General features: G+C 29.3%; 1 protein-coding gene across 1 annotated transcript; it reads right to left on the bottom strand.

Moving 5' to 3' along the window:
* Positions 1 to 2,473: 2,473 nt before the first annotated feature.
* Positions 2,474 to 5,746, bottom strand: LOC105108776 (iron-sulfur cluster assembly protein 1-like). Its single transcript, XM_011003226.1, has 3 exons — positions 5,424 to 5,746; positions 5,207 to 5,261; positions 2,474 to 3,007 (listed from the first exon to the last, which is right to left on the bottom strand). Exons 1-3 carry the CDS (start codon positions 5,698 to 5,700, stop codon positions 2,848 to 2,850), a joined length of 492 nt encoding a protein of 163 aa, XP_011001528.1. The 5' UTR covers positions 5,701 to 5,746; the 3' UTR covers positions 2,474 to 2,847.
* Positions 5,747 to 15,538: the final 9,792 nt, after the last annotated feature.

Genomic DNA, 15,538 nt, shown 5'->3' with positions numbered 1-15,538 from the left:
AATGAGTCATTTTTGGCTTTGATACCATATATAAGACCCGACCCGCTTCCCTTTACAGAATATTATTCGTTATGGCTTAGCCCAACTTGGTTTCCATATCTTATAGTTTTGTTTCTAGCAACCCACAGACCCCAAAATACGTCCTACAAGGCTAGGTGCTAACTACCTTAATATGCTCTAACTCTCTAGACACTCTTTTTTCGATGTGGGATGTTATAGTAAGCCTATGAAATATAATGCAAATACATATGGTCTGAGGTGTATAAATATCTAAGGATCATCAGGTATAAAACATAATTGAACAATAAACTATAAGACAAATTCCTAGATATGAGCACTTAAACAAAACACTTTGTATTTTTTTCTTCTATTTATACATTGTATTCCTTTTTATGCTTTTTATAACTTAAACATCATAGAGTTACCTATTTTACAAATAAAACTTGTTTTATAGAAGTATATAAATCACAACACAATCTAATTTTTTTCTTAAAGCTTATTAAATAGTTATGGAAAGTACTAAATACATTTGAATTTTTTTTTTTTCCAACTAGCTAAGTTATCATAAAGACCAGCTCAAAATAAATCAAATGCTTATATTTGATATTTTTTAAAAAAATATTGAGATAATGATATATTTTATAAATTTGAGTTTCATGACCTACCCTACTAAACTCATGGTTCGAGTTATGGAATCTCTTGGGCTTAATATATATTTTTTAAAAATTTATTTATTTAACCAAAATATAAAATAATAACAAAAAGCTAATGGATTAAACTGGAAGAAAATAAATTAGAAAAAAAAAATTATGAAATGACTTTTTTTCTAAAAAAAATATTGATGTAATTTATTAAAGTGGTCAAGATCAACTCAGGTTCACCTGCTGCACCCATGACCAAAATCATAAGACTATGACAATCATGTAAAAAGCAATTTTGAACAAATTAATTCCACAATAAAAATGCAACACATTACAAAGCCAAAATCAAAATAAACTAAATGTCTAGTTTTTTTAAATATAAAATATTTTATTAAAACATATTAAAATGATAATACATTATATTAACCTAAACGTTATGGCTTAATCCATTAAATTTGTGATCAAAGTTATTGATTCAACTGGATTTAATAATTTTTTTAAAAAATTTATATTTTATTAAAATAAAAAATAAAAAAATCTAGAAAAAAACATAAAAAAACCTAAATATTAGCCTATCATACTTGGGCTTTTAAAAGAAATAACCTAGGTGTGTGGCCTTCCAACTCAAGCTCACGTGTGCCTAGTACTTGTTTTATTTTTTTCAATACCAAGGTGGATGAAATATTTTATTTTTAAAACAAATCATGTTTCATATTTTTTTTAATATCTATTAAAGGTGGATGACATATTTTCTTAAAAAAAATAATAATCATATAAAATGTTATTCGCTAGGGAAGACAACTTATCATCAGTCTACTATGATTTTGACCACTAGATAAAAAATCAAGGTAAAATATTTTTTTCCTCTTTAAAAACCTATTTTTCTGTTAAAGACCTATTTTTCAACTTAACAGAAAACACCTTATAAGCACCCTTTAAACATCTAAAAAATCATTTTATTAACTTAAAAAACCCAAAAAAGATAAAAAAAAAAAAACATAAAATCAAATTGGATAAAAATTTTCTTCCTCAAATGAATCATGTTAATAATAAGATCAATTATTTTAATGATTAAAATTAGTTTTTACAATGACTTTCTCTATCTGCATGAAATTCAAGGACTCTTTCTCCTTTATTAAACCAAGAATTGAAAAATAAATAAAATTAAATATTATTTTAAAATTAAATTTTCAATAACTAAAAGAGCCAATTATTTATGAACTACAAATAAAAACCAAACTGAACTTTTTATATAAAATATAAATATCCATCAATTTTTTGATTCTCTATCTTTTAATTTCACCTATTCTAGAAAAATATGATGCAGTTAGGCCTCAATATAATTGAAAGAAAAATTTTTGAACCAAAATAAGAAATATTCATCAGCCAAACCAAAAAGCAACGGGATACAGTACACACTAAGTTATAAATAGTTTTATTTCTTTGGAGGTTTAAGTTCAACTATAAATATTACTATATATAAAGTAGTTAAACTAATTTTAGATTTTGGTTTATCATATTCCCACAATATAGTTCTTTTTGTAATTGAAACACTTGTTGACCTACATTGCAAGAAAGAAAGAAAGAGAAAATTCTCTTCATTTCTTTGTTATTTTTGGGGAAAAAATTGAAGCATTCATATGATTTTTAAAAATTATCTTTTTGAATTCTTATAACAAAAATATATGAACTCAGCATAGTTTAAACTAGTTATTGAAAAATTAGTATATATTAAAAACAAAGTTAAATCATCGAGCAAACTATTGCAATGAAAACTCAGAAGCTAGCCACACACAATGCTTCAATAATTCCACGCATCATAGGCGTCCATATAAAGACAACTGTGCTGGGATTTAAACTAAAATTAAAATCAGTGAGAAACGATAAATGCTGATCGCTGCAGAACAGTGCTTGAATGAGGAGCATAATCCAATCGATCAAATTCTACCAACCAATCAACAAACCACAAACAAGAATGATAGCAAAGGAAATATTTTTATACAAGGAACATACACACCTTGTACGCGTGAAAACACAACAGCATCACGCTGCCACTACCATATCCACTCGTCAGATTCACAAGTGTCATTTGGGAAGGACTTGAACCCAAAGCAAAACATCTTTAGACCAGGTACAATCTCTTATTACAACTACTTGATAAGATTCGTCTATAGATATTTTCATCATCGTTTACTCTTGCACATCATCAAGCTTTAGCAGCCTGCATAGCAGGTTCCGCCTCTGAATCAACATTTGATTTTGTACGCTTGGTTTGATAATCCTTCACAGCGGCCTTGATGGCATCCTCAGCAAGCATGCTGCAGTGCAGCTTAACTGGTGGGAGAGAAAGATGTTTTGCGATCTCCCTGCAAATACAGATGCCATGATGCTAAGAAATCATGTTGCGCTATAAAACTTCAGGGTGGGGCCTCATTATATATTGAAAAAAGGCAGAACCAAAATCTATTACTGAAGCTATGAAGGTACCAAGCATGTTAAATTAAACAAAAAACTATCAACAACTATAAAAACAAGTCATTACCATTTTATAACAAGAAATGGAAAGACTAATGTCGTTTCATTCCCTACTGCTACCCTTTACCTATTACATGGACATGGATGCAATGACAACACACAAGACATTCAACCTAAAATTATCAACAACTAGTGTACATCTATAATTTTTCTCTTCCTTCATGGAATCAGTCCTTCTCTGTCTCTAACATATGAGGCCCCTTACATTTTCTAAGACCAAAACACTTGAAGTCTATTATTTCAATTGTGAAATCAGTAATGATTTAACGTGTCATGCATGCGTCAAATATAAGTTCCTTCTTTCCCCCTTCAAACTCACTGTAGAAAGGCCATCTCATGTTTCCATCTATACATTTCTGTTGGTCACTGTGGCATTATTTACACTAGTGATTTGGTGTGCGTGCATGGTCATGCATGTCCTTTTATGCATTTATACAAGTTAATAAAAAAGAGAGTTGTGATTATAGAATGAAAAGAAAGGCTTTTTCCAGAAAAAAAATGAAGAACAAAACAAAACAAAACAAAAGAGGAGAAGAATTAGGAGGAGAAAAAAGAGGAGAAGAGCATTCTTCAGCTGCCCAAACTTGCACCAAAGAGGAGACAGAACCATTCACTCATGCACACGTACTTTGCGTAAATTCAAAGATATAAAAAGAAAAAAAATGTTTTCTATTGTTCACAAACAGAAAGCACCTAAGATCTGATACAATAAAGGATCGAGACTTTCTTTCTCGTTTAGTTCATAAGATCAGAATAGCAATCTGGTTAACCAAAAACAAAATGAAAATAAACTGAGTCCTGTTTGTCAAGGAAATAAGACCATGCCAAATACTATAATAATATTCCAGAATAACAATAACGTGAAAATCTACCATGAACCTCTTCTCATAGCTAAATCATAAAATTCATTCGAAGAAATTGACAGCACAAACAAGCACATGACAAGAGCATCATACAATCCTCATCATGTCTCCCAAGAATACCTGCATTGGATTATGACCAGAGAAAGATGACCACGACATTACTTTTCTCAGATTCAATGCCTAATTGATTACCAACTATGAATATTCCCAGTCATAAGTGCACAAAACAACATTTATTAAACCTCTTTATGCTTCCAATCAAGGCTAATGTCAAAAATGGTTTAACTTTGGTCATGAGTATTCAAGGATAGTAATGCGAAAGTAGTCTTGCTTGATAAGACAAGGTCAGCCTACATGATGCCACTTGAATTGTATGAAGAATCGTAAGTTGTTGGTAAAAAACAGGGATGAGGGATCCCATGTCACTAGACTGCAAATACACTTCAACTGTGATGGTGCTATTCACTCTTCCATCTTCCACATTTTTGAAAGCAATTTCGTATCGCTGAAGTGATCTGATGTGTTCTAGTCATAATTCCCTAACCTTCAGCAAGGCCAAATTTCAGAAGATTGGAAAAGTAGGGTCCATAAAACTATCATCCTCTGGATAAGAAATTGCACAATCTGATAACCTCAAGACAACTCTACAAATCTCAAACATATACAACTCTTGAGTTTAATATAAAACCAGTAAAATTTTGTATGCTGCAATAACTGAAAATTATGCAAATACATTGGCAGAACCAATGCACATAATATCCAATACCGATTCTCACTTCAGCATCCACCATCTTCAAATGTCAACCACACTCTACAAATCATATACTATAACATATGAAAACAGGACTAGACTCAAAAACTTAGGACATTATACAAATCCAGTAGTCCTCGAAGTTCCTCAAAAACTATGCTCACACTCACTTCCTCGGTTTGGTATTTATGTTATACTCGTAGATTCCATTAAATTCGCACTAAATATGTAAAAGAAAATTAAAAAAAAATCAACACAACAATCTAAGCACGCACAAAATTGTTACTACTATAAGAAAACAACCATGCACAAGATTTTCCCCCCTAAACTGAAACGTTAGAACCCACCCAGGCAATAATTATTAATAATTAAAAGCACGCAATAACAAGAAGTTATATATAAAAAAAAAAACTCACGTGTTCTTGATGGTCATAACTTCCTCCATTTGTTTCCCTTTCACCCATTCAGTAGCTGGAAAAAACAACACAAAAATCAGCACCACATATTCACATCTACGAATAAATCAATAAATGAATTAACATTCAGCATAATAAATTGATAAAAGCCCTAGAAATTCGAAAAGAAAATGAACAGAACCAAAAATAGAAATTGGAAGTAAAATGACAAACATACCAACAGAGGAGGAAGCAATAGCGGAGCCACAACCGAAGGTTTTGAAACGAGCATCGATAATCTCACCAGTTGTATCATCCACCTTAATCTGCAGCTTCATCACATCACCACAGGCAGGTGCACCGACAAGCCCAGTACCCACCGTCGGATCATTCTTGTCAAAAGAACCAACGTTGCGAGGATTGTTGAAGTGATCAATCACCTTCTCGTGATAGAAGCGTGGCAGGATCTGAGTTCTTTGGGTGATCAATCTCTTGGATACCAGTTGCCTCAACATCTTTTGGCTTTGATAAGAAAGAGGAGGTAGATTCTTCGAGACCTCATTTTGTGCGTTTTGTAGGTTTGCTGGGATTGAAAGGCGGTTCTTCGTGGACACGTGGAGGGTGGAGATGCCTCAAAGATTTTCGGATTTTGACACGTTTGAAGATCAATCTTCTCCTCCCGTATTATTGGATGATGACGTGGAGGATGATTTCGCAGCTTCCTTTTGTTTTGTTAGGCTATGAGAGGCCCAGACCAGGCCTCGAATCTCTCTAGATTGGATGAATTAAAAGCAATGCTTTAGGTCGGGTTATGGCCCAAAAAGATCACGCAAGAAAGTTGTGTAGACTGTAGAGCCTCTTCGCTACAGATGATTAAACACATTAAACTAAAATCTGTATCCATGAATTATTGTAATTTATGTTAGGAAAATTATTTAAACTAAAAAATATATTAAGTACATGGGTTAGAAAATTTAATTTTTAATAAATTATAAATTTATTTTTAAAAAATAGATGAATTATTTTTAAAAAATAAATAAAAAAAACCAATAATCAAACATTACATAGTTTTTTAAGTAAACAGAACAACAGGATAATTTAATTAAGATTCCAAAAGTTAATTAAATATTAGTTAATTATCTCAGGTTAGTTTTAAAATATCTAAGGTTATTAATTAAGTAATTAAATATGAGTTAATTATCATGTATATAATAAAAATAATATTAGTTAGTTAATTTTAAAATATTCAAAGTTATTTATTCTTTTATTTAAATAAAAAAGCCTTTAATATAAAAAAATAATTTTCTATGCTCTCTAAAATGAAAGCTATTATACCTTTTTTTATATATAGAAAAAAGCTGCTTTTATAAAAATCATTTTTAATTATTTTTTAAAAATTTTAACCAAACATTTTTTTTATTAATACTTTATATCAAAGTAAAGTAGTAAAAGTTAAAGGAAAAAAATGGAGACAAACAAACCTTTAATCAATCAAGAAGAATTTGATGTAAAAGCTTAGAATGTAAAGTCTCAGTAATAAAACAACAACAAACCTTTTCAATTTAGATTTTAGTCCCCCAAATGTTGTGTCATCCTTTTTAAAAACTCGATCAGGGATTAAAATGAAAAAACACTTTTCATTTGGTAGATGAATAATGTTTTTCTTAAATATTTTAGTTTATTTGTTAATAATAATAATAACAATAATAATATTTTTTAAATAAATCTTATATACGAAAGTAATTAAATTTGTTTCGAAGCCTTGTATATACTGTGATGTGCCAAGCAAGCCAAAAACAAAAAAACAAAAAAAAACCAAAAGGGCTAACCGGTGCCTAGATCAGCCTTGGCAAGCTGGGTTGCTCGCCTAGTCAGTCCAAGCAATTGGGCATGCCTACGCAAACCAGCTATGAAAAAACCCGGATATTTTTGTGTATTTTTTTATATATTTTTGTATATATTTTCTCCTATTCTTTTGTTATTGTATATATATCTTTTATATTTTTCTATATGGAATCTTATGAATTTTTCACAATCTTATAAATTCTAGGTTTATTTGAGATTGTAGTAGCAATTATGGTTGCTATTTAAAGTATTTTTCATTTAGTATAACTAGCTTTTTCTAAAAGTACGAAGGATATTTTTCAAGAATATTAACAAAATTTTCATGAACAAATACAAAAATAAATAATATTTGTAATTTTTTTGTTTTTTTTCTCCTTTTTCATCTAAATTAAGCCTTTCAAATACATTGTTTGAAAGGCTTCAGGGTCATGACCTTAATCTCGAGTTTATGACCGGAAACGCAGGAGATGTGTCACGGGAATACCTCACCTATACTAAATCTCAGAATATACATATGATGAAACAAATATATATAAAATTCATGTATCATTTCGAAATATTTCAAATATTTCTCAAAACCAATAAAACAATTTATAATTCAAAATACGTACTACATTAAATAAAATTCAATCTTTGAAATACAAATCTAAACTTGAATGGAAAATATTATAATAGTCGAGTGTCTAAGACATCACATCATAAAGAATAAAAAAAACCATGCAAAAACAAGTAATGCATGCTAACAAACAAAGTAGCAGGAACACTCAATCAAAGTTCAACCTGTTAATGAAAGTTAAGAACTTGAAATCATATTAAAATGGAGGGATGAGTTTAAAATGATCTAGTAACATCAATCTCCACCACACTCGACTTTTCAATGACCTCTATAAAATCTAGTCTAAATAATTATAAGGGACTCACAGATCCTCAAGAGTATATATAAAATGTGAGAAGCATTTTAGAGTTTGTCATATAAGATATTGATGATATGTGCAAGATTTTTCTAACAATACTTTGTGGATCTACACATATATGGTGTTAAGAGCCTGATTTTATTCCCTAATTTCAAGATCTCAACTCTAAACTCATCTTTTATTTTAACATATATATCCCTACCAAAAAGAGCATTATAGAGCTCTTCACTGTTACGCAATGAGAAAATGAATGAATTAGTGTTTAACTGTAAATGTTTAATGAAGAAATGCTTAGCGTGAAAAAGCTTTTTGAACCCATCATGACAAAAGCCCCCATTAGTAGAGTCTATGAATTTTCCTTATGGGAGAGGTTATACACTCTCTTGATAAAAATCTCCTCAACTTCAAACACATAGTGGAAAATTACATTAAGGAAAAAAAATTAGCATCATTAGAAAAGGTCATCTATATTTTTAGACTTTAGTAGAGTCTCTACCATTCCATCAATTCTTAACAAGAACATATAAAAAAAAGCATAAAAAGGAATATTTATAATCATTTGGCATTCCTTGAGCTCATAACTATAACTTTGACCACTATACTAGTTGAGGTGTTATTTGCTATCCAAATCAAAGAATTTGTGTGATATCCTTCTCTCGTAAAAGGTAAAACAAATACAAGGAATCCAAGCAAGTTTTGTTTATTTTACAGTGACAATAAGGATGATATCAAGGAGTGCCACAAATTTAAGAAAGAGATAGAATAATTAATAGGTAGGGGTTACCTCCACCAGTTTGTGAAAAAAAAAACAATCAGAATTAGGAAAAGAAAATTGTGTATTTGGGTTTGAAACGTTGCCTAAGATCAAATAATCCCCGATTATCTCCAAAAGATTGTATCACCATCTTTTGAATTTTTCAATAAGATGTATTGTTTCTCTATGAAATTTCTCCTTGAAAATTTATTTGGTCTCCACAAAAAATCTCCATGAAAACTACTCTCCCACATAGTCTCCACGACTCCTAACAAATCTCCAATAACTCTGCATGTGTGTCTATAAGTCTTTGTTACCATGTAGTTTCGACAAATCCTGAAAAACCAGCCTGAAGTCTTTATACGTGTCTCCAATTCCTCTTGAGCATTATCTTAAGAAACTAAAACTAACTTTTTCTAAAAGAATCAATGATTTTTCTTCAAGAATATTGATAAAATTTTCATGAACAAATACAAAAATAGATAACATATATAAGTTTTTGTTTTTTTTTTTCATCTAAGTTAGCCTTTCAAATACATTATTTGAAACGCTTGAGGGTTGAATTGTCATGACCTTCATCTGAGTCCATGACTGACAATACAAGAAATGTGCCACGAGAATATCTTACCTATATTAAGTCTCAAAACATACATATGATGAAACAAATATATATAAAATTCACATAGCATTTCATAATCTTTCAAATATTCCTCAAAACCAATAAAACAATTTATAAATCAAAATACTTACTACATTAAATAAAATCCAATCTTTGAAATAAAAATCTAAACCTGAATGAAAAATAGTGTAATACTAAAGCGTCTAAGATATCAAATCATAAAGAATAAAAAAAAAGTCATGCAAAAACAAGTAATGCATACTAACAAACAAAGTAGCATGAATTCTCAATTAAAGTTCAATTTATTAACGAAAGCTAATAACTTGAAATAATATTAAAATGGAGAGATGGGTTCAACCAATTCAGTAAGAGAATACCATTTAATATATATTTTAGCTATTTATAAATATAAAGATTGAAATAAACACAAACACACACACACACACATACACACAAATATATTTTAAACATAATAACATATAGTAATGGAATACATGTTAAAGATCAGACAAAGTCACAGGTTCAGATAATAGTCAAAACCCTAAGGTTGCAATAATAGACGAGATTTGTAGCCCCGATAACTGTAAGATAATCAATCACCATATGTTGGTGTCTCTCTCATTAGCTATGTATACATAATATTATGAGTATATAAACTAATTACTCTTTATTAGCCTAGAGTTACTGATAAGCATACTGATATCAAAATATAATAAATATTCACATAATTATCAAAGCAAACAAATATCATATCGAATATAATTTAATTTAACAAAATATAAATATGATTTCAAGAATAGATGAATACTCAAAAAATAAAGTAACAACATATCTAATTATTCAAGAAATAATCAAATGTACTCATTATCTAATCAATATACATAAATTATTTATATTACATTCATATTAAAAGACATTTCACTCACTCGAAAAATAGAGCAAAAGACAAACATTTACAGAATTGAGGATCGCTAGTAGAAATATCAGCAAAACCTATATAGATATAGAGAAACACTCAAAACAACTCGAAAAAAATAACATAAAAGATTACAACCCTAAGCTTAGAGACTAAAACAAAATTATAAAGATGAACTGATTCACCTAATCGATCCCAAACATGCTCCAAATTAATTGAATCTAACAGGCCTAATTAACATCAATTATTGGGTTTGTTGATTGAGTGTCATCATAATCAATTGTCAATCAACAACAACAAGCCAATTGGTTGCTAACTCAGACCAATCATTTGACCGGTTAATTGAGATTTTTAAAATTCTAATTCGCTAATTTTCAAATTAACAAATCTAAGAATAAACGACTTATTTTTCCAAAACCCCATAATTCCAATAATCTAATCAGTTCGTTATAAGCCAACTAACATACTAAAACATTAATTAAATCTCTTAATCATTTAATTATCAAATCATAATAAAAACCCTTTAAACTCTTTTTTAATCCTTCAACCATCAATTTCCTTCTCGAAAACAATACAAGAAGGAATCACTTACTTCTTCAACCCTTCTTGAAACTCAAAAGCTTAAGTTTAAATAAAGCTTAATTCTTGGTATATTTGAGAGAAAAAGTTACACTAGGGGAGAAAAAAAAAAGAAAGGTAAATTAATTTTTTAGCAAAATTCTCTTTAAATATACAAGTTAGATTTGGTTTTTGGGTTTGAGCTAGACTTGAGTTTAGGTCCGATGGCCAATACGTGAATTGTACATAAATGATGTGCCAAGATGAATATAAAAGGATTAAAAGATCTAATCCAACTCAAATAGATTATGCCTACTTACCTAGTCAACCTAGGTAGTTATGCGCTTATTTGGATGCAACTTGGCTAAATCTAAATCTTTTTATGTATTTTTATCTTACACACACAAAATCTCATAAATTCTACTTGTTTTCATGCCATCATTTTTATTGAAGGAGAAACATGGTAAATCAAGCATCGTTCTTTAAACCAATCAAAGCTCATGATAATATTTTCAACATAATCACATGTTGTACTGCCTCTAATTGAATTCTTGAAAAAGCATAATCACTTGTCTTGCGGCCTTAGACTATCATCTTAGAAAGGGTGAGCCATATAAAATTTTTATATATAAAAAAAAACTATTTAGAGAAGAAAAAAAACTTCTTTTTATAATGTTTACTTGATTATCCTTCAAATACAAAACACTCAAAATTAACTTAGATATACAAGAGACTTGTTTTGCGAGTTTAACAAAGAATCAAAGCGAGCTAGGAAAATCCATTTCTATTAGAAGTTTTCCACACTTCATTATATTGTAACGGTGAGATATTGCCAATCTATATATTCGATCATATTCTCTGGGACTTTTCTGGGGAAGGTTGAGCGGTGGCTTGTAGATTCCCCTCATAATTTATTGGTTGCTCATCTTATATGTAATTTTGCAAATTTATTTTCAAAATTGCTTACAGTTCTCCCATAAATGTTAAGAGAGAGAGCGAGAGAGAGAGAGAGAGAGAGAGAGAGAGAGAGAGAGAGAGAGAGAGAGAGAGAGAGAGTTCAGTACGCTGATAATGTCGAAGCAATAAAACAGGAGAGAAACCATGTCAGTCTCCCTCGCTTGGGACAAACTAATAAAATATCAAAAGAGTACGTCTGGAAACTGAAAGGAAATACGTGTCTCTGGCATAGCTAGGAGCTATGAATTATTTAGAACAAGCATTTTTTAGAGAAGAATAGACACCATGAAACAGGCCTCATTGTACAAGGTGGGAGTATTGACGATGAATGTATCTCCACGCAGGACATGCATGACAAGAGATGAGCTATGCATTCCTGTCCAAGCTTGGATAATTTGATGAAAGAAAACTGGACAGTGGGCACTTCTGCCTGAAGGACAATAATATTTGGATTTTTGTCACCTTTCCATTGAAGGGTTTGTTTTTGCATTATCGACACCATACCTTTTATTAGTATAACAATATATTTATTTATTTTTATGTTTCAAAAATATTTTTTAAAAGATTTGATGTGTGGATATCAATTTTTTCTTTATATTTATAAATATAATTAAAAAAAACAATTATTACGGTTGGCCATTCGGCTATAGCCGGTAGCAGACAAGATGTCTTGACAATAATTTTGTGCTTAGCAATCATTAATTAATAATGCAAACCTTAATTTATTTTTCTTATTTGAATAATTATGACTGCATCAGCTAACTAAAGCACCAGGTAAATTTCTGAGGATTGTAATTCTTTGTTTTCTAATTCACTGGGCGAGGTGAGAAAAACAAAGATCCAAGCTATGTCTCATTGTGCCACAATGCATTCCCTATTTCTGCAATTAATTTCAATAGACTTCAATAATTTCTTCATCCAAGGCATCAAGAGTACATCCCCGCTTGCTCTTGGCCCATTTCGCAATAAACTGTTTGATATTATAAAAGATTTTATTTTTTTTAATTATAGAGAAAATCTTATTTAGTTGGCCAAATAATTTCGGTTATATAATTGTGATTGGAATCTTAATCTTGTAAAAATTAAATTTATTTTTTAAAACCTGTTATTTATTTATTTTATATGTAAAAATCAATTTTATAATAGTTTTAACAAAATACATATTTTGTAAGATTTATTTTCTCAAACCGCAACCACATAAACTTACTATACCCATATTAAAACCAAGCAAGGACATATAACAAATTTAATTTCCTCAGGAACTGAAATTATCACAACGCATGAAGAAAGAAAACAAAGCCCTCGTTTGAGATCATTTCAAGAGAATGTGATCAGATGAAAAAGGTCGCAGAGGCCGTCCCTGAAAAAGGAAAGTAGCTTGTCTTCATCGCCAAACTAGGGTTATCCTCTATGTGGTTGCGTTCTTCGGATCTCTTTCTTATTAAGGTCCACTGCCCTTTCACTTCAACGTACGAATATTGCTCTCACTGATGCATGGTGACATCTTTCAGCATTATCAAGTTGATCCTCATCAACGCCTGTTGATTGCTCGACAGTTCTTTTCATGATTTGTTTTGATTCTCGACTTGGCATGGAATGATTCCAGAGCTAGAATTTGACTGATCCAAAAACATGCTACGAGTTAACAAAAACGACTATGGTAATCTTAGTGGTTCTCATTATTAAAATTTGCACCTAATTGCATGCAAGTATCCTTTAAATTGGTCAAGAATTGGCTAGGACGGGAGTAATTAATATGTGGACCTAAGATTTACAACCTTCACTAGTAAATTTGGAAATGCTCCGGATTGGTAAGATATGGATCATATAAACTCTACTAAATTCAAAATTTTTATTATTTTTATAAATTATTTTTATTTCATTATACAATACATAATAAATAATTATAAAATCAAGCACCACCTCTAAAATAAATATTTGTTTGAGACAGTGATAATATATAATAAAATAGATAAAAAAAATCATGAAATATATTTATCAACCAATCCAATATTAAATAATAAAATAAAATAAAATCAATTAAAAAAATAAAGATTCAAAAACTTAAAAAATAAAATCATATCAAGTTTGGTGGGTAAACTAGCCAAACTCGTGAATTGAGTAACCCAGGTCAACATGTCAAACTCGCTAATTGGGTCATGAATTCTAATGATATTAATAACTTATTTTTGAAAAAATTATTTTTTATTTACCTATATGATAAAAAAATTATCACAAAATTGATCATTAACCTAATATCAAGATGTTTTTTGAGACCGTGATAACTTTACAATTTTTTTTTTTTAAAGTTCAATTCTCAATCAATCAACATCAAAGGATGAAATAAAAATAGAAAATTGAATTAAAAAATAAAGGTTAAATCCGCTAAACTTATGAATAAATCCATGGACTTTTTATAGTTTAATAATATATTTTTCTTAGAAACTATTTTTTTAACTATATGTTAAAAAAAAATAGACAATCACAAATCAAGTTTAATTAAAAAAAAAAAGAGGTACCCTCTAAACCCGCAAACTAAGATAATTCAGTTACTCTGTCAAACTTACAAAAAGGGTATTGACTCTACAAAGTTGAATAACTTGGTTTTTTTTCAACCATTTTTTATTTAACTAAATGTTAATAAAATAGACAACACTACAATGTCAGAATATTTTTTCGATATTAACCTGATGCAAAGATGTTTTTCGATGCCTAGATAACTATATAAAAACAAATTAAAATAAATTATCAAGGTTTTTTTTAACCATTTTTTATTTAACTAAATGTTAATAAAATAGACAACACTACAATGTCAGAATATTTTTTCGATATTAACCTGATGCCAAGATATTTTTCGATGCCTAGATAACTATATAAAAACAAATTAAAATAAATTATCAACTCTAATCCCAATAAACACTAATATAAGAACTAAATTAAAAATGTAAAAATTCAAGGATAAAAACACAAAAAACAATATACAAAACAATGTGGATTCCTATTGCAATCCATAATGTTTATGGGTGTGGGGAAATATATATTTTTTCTATATTTTGCCAACACTCTTTAGTTTTTGTTCCAATGTAATTGTAAGTAACTATATGAAAAACAAAAACACTTACAAAATCAAGCATTAATTCAACATCAAAATATTTTTTTTGAGATTGTAATAACTTTTTAGAAAGTGAAACGAAACAATTTATGAAATTTTATTTCCAATCAACTCAATGAATACATAATATAAGGAATAGATTAGAAATATAAAAAAACAATAACCAAAGCAAAAAAAAAGAGAGAGACTAAAATACAAAAAAAATACAAAAAACTATAGATTACTATTATAATTTGCAATGTTTATGGAGGTAAAGTAACAATATTTTCCTATACTCTTTAGTTTTTGTTGTAATGCAATTGTAATAAATTGTGTGTAACTTTGATTTGTTTAATTGATTGTCCTACCGATAATAGCCAAGAAATAATTCGGGTTCCTTGTGTTAGAAATCAACTACCACACAGTCAAGCCAATCAAGAAGCACAGAAGTAGGAAGAATCTCTATTTTTCTTTCCATATATCCTAGCCTCACATGTTGGGCCAAAAATTCCCTTCTCATGTGTGCTTTCTAACTAGTACTTAAAAATGCATTTTTTATCAAGGTTTTATATCATCATTTTGCTTGAAGTATTAATAACTCTTTAACTAAAACATATTTTATAATAACATATCTAATAATATAAGATACCTTTAATTTATGGTAAATATTTATTTTAAATACAGGCCTATCACATAAAT

The sequence above is a fragment of the Populus euphratica genome, unplaced genomic scaffold (genome assembly GCF_000495115.2).
Source record: "Populus euphratica unplaced genomic scaffold, PopEup_1.0 scaffold198.1, whole genome shotgun sequence".
In the NCBI taxonomy this organism is placed as follows: Eukaryota; Viridiplantae; Streptophyta; class Magnoliopsida; order Malpighiales; family Salicaceae; genus Populus; species Populus euphratica.
Note: the sequence above shows the minus strand (reverse complement) of the source record. Positions and strands in the feature narration are given on the sequence as shown.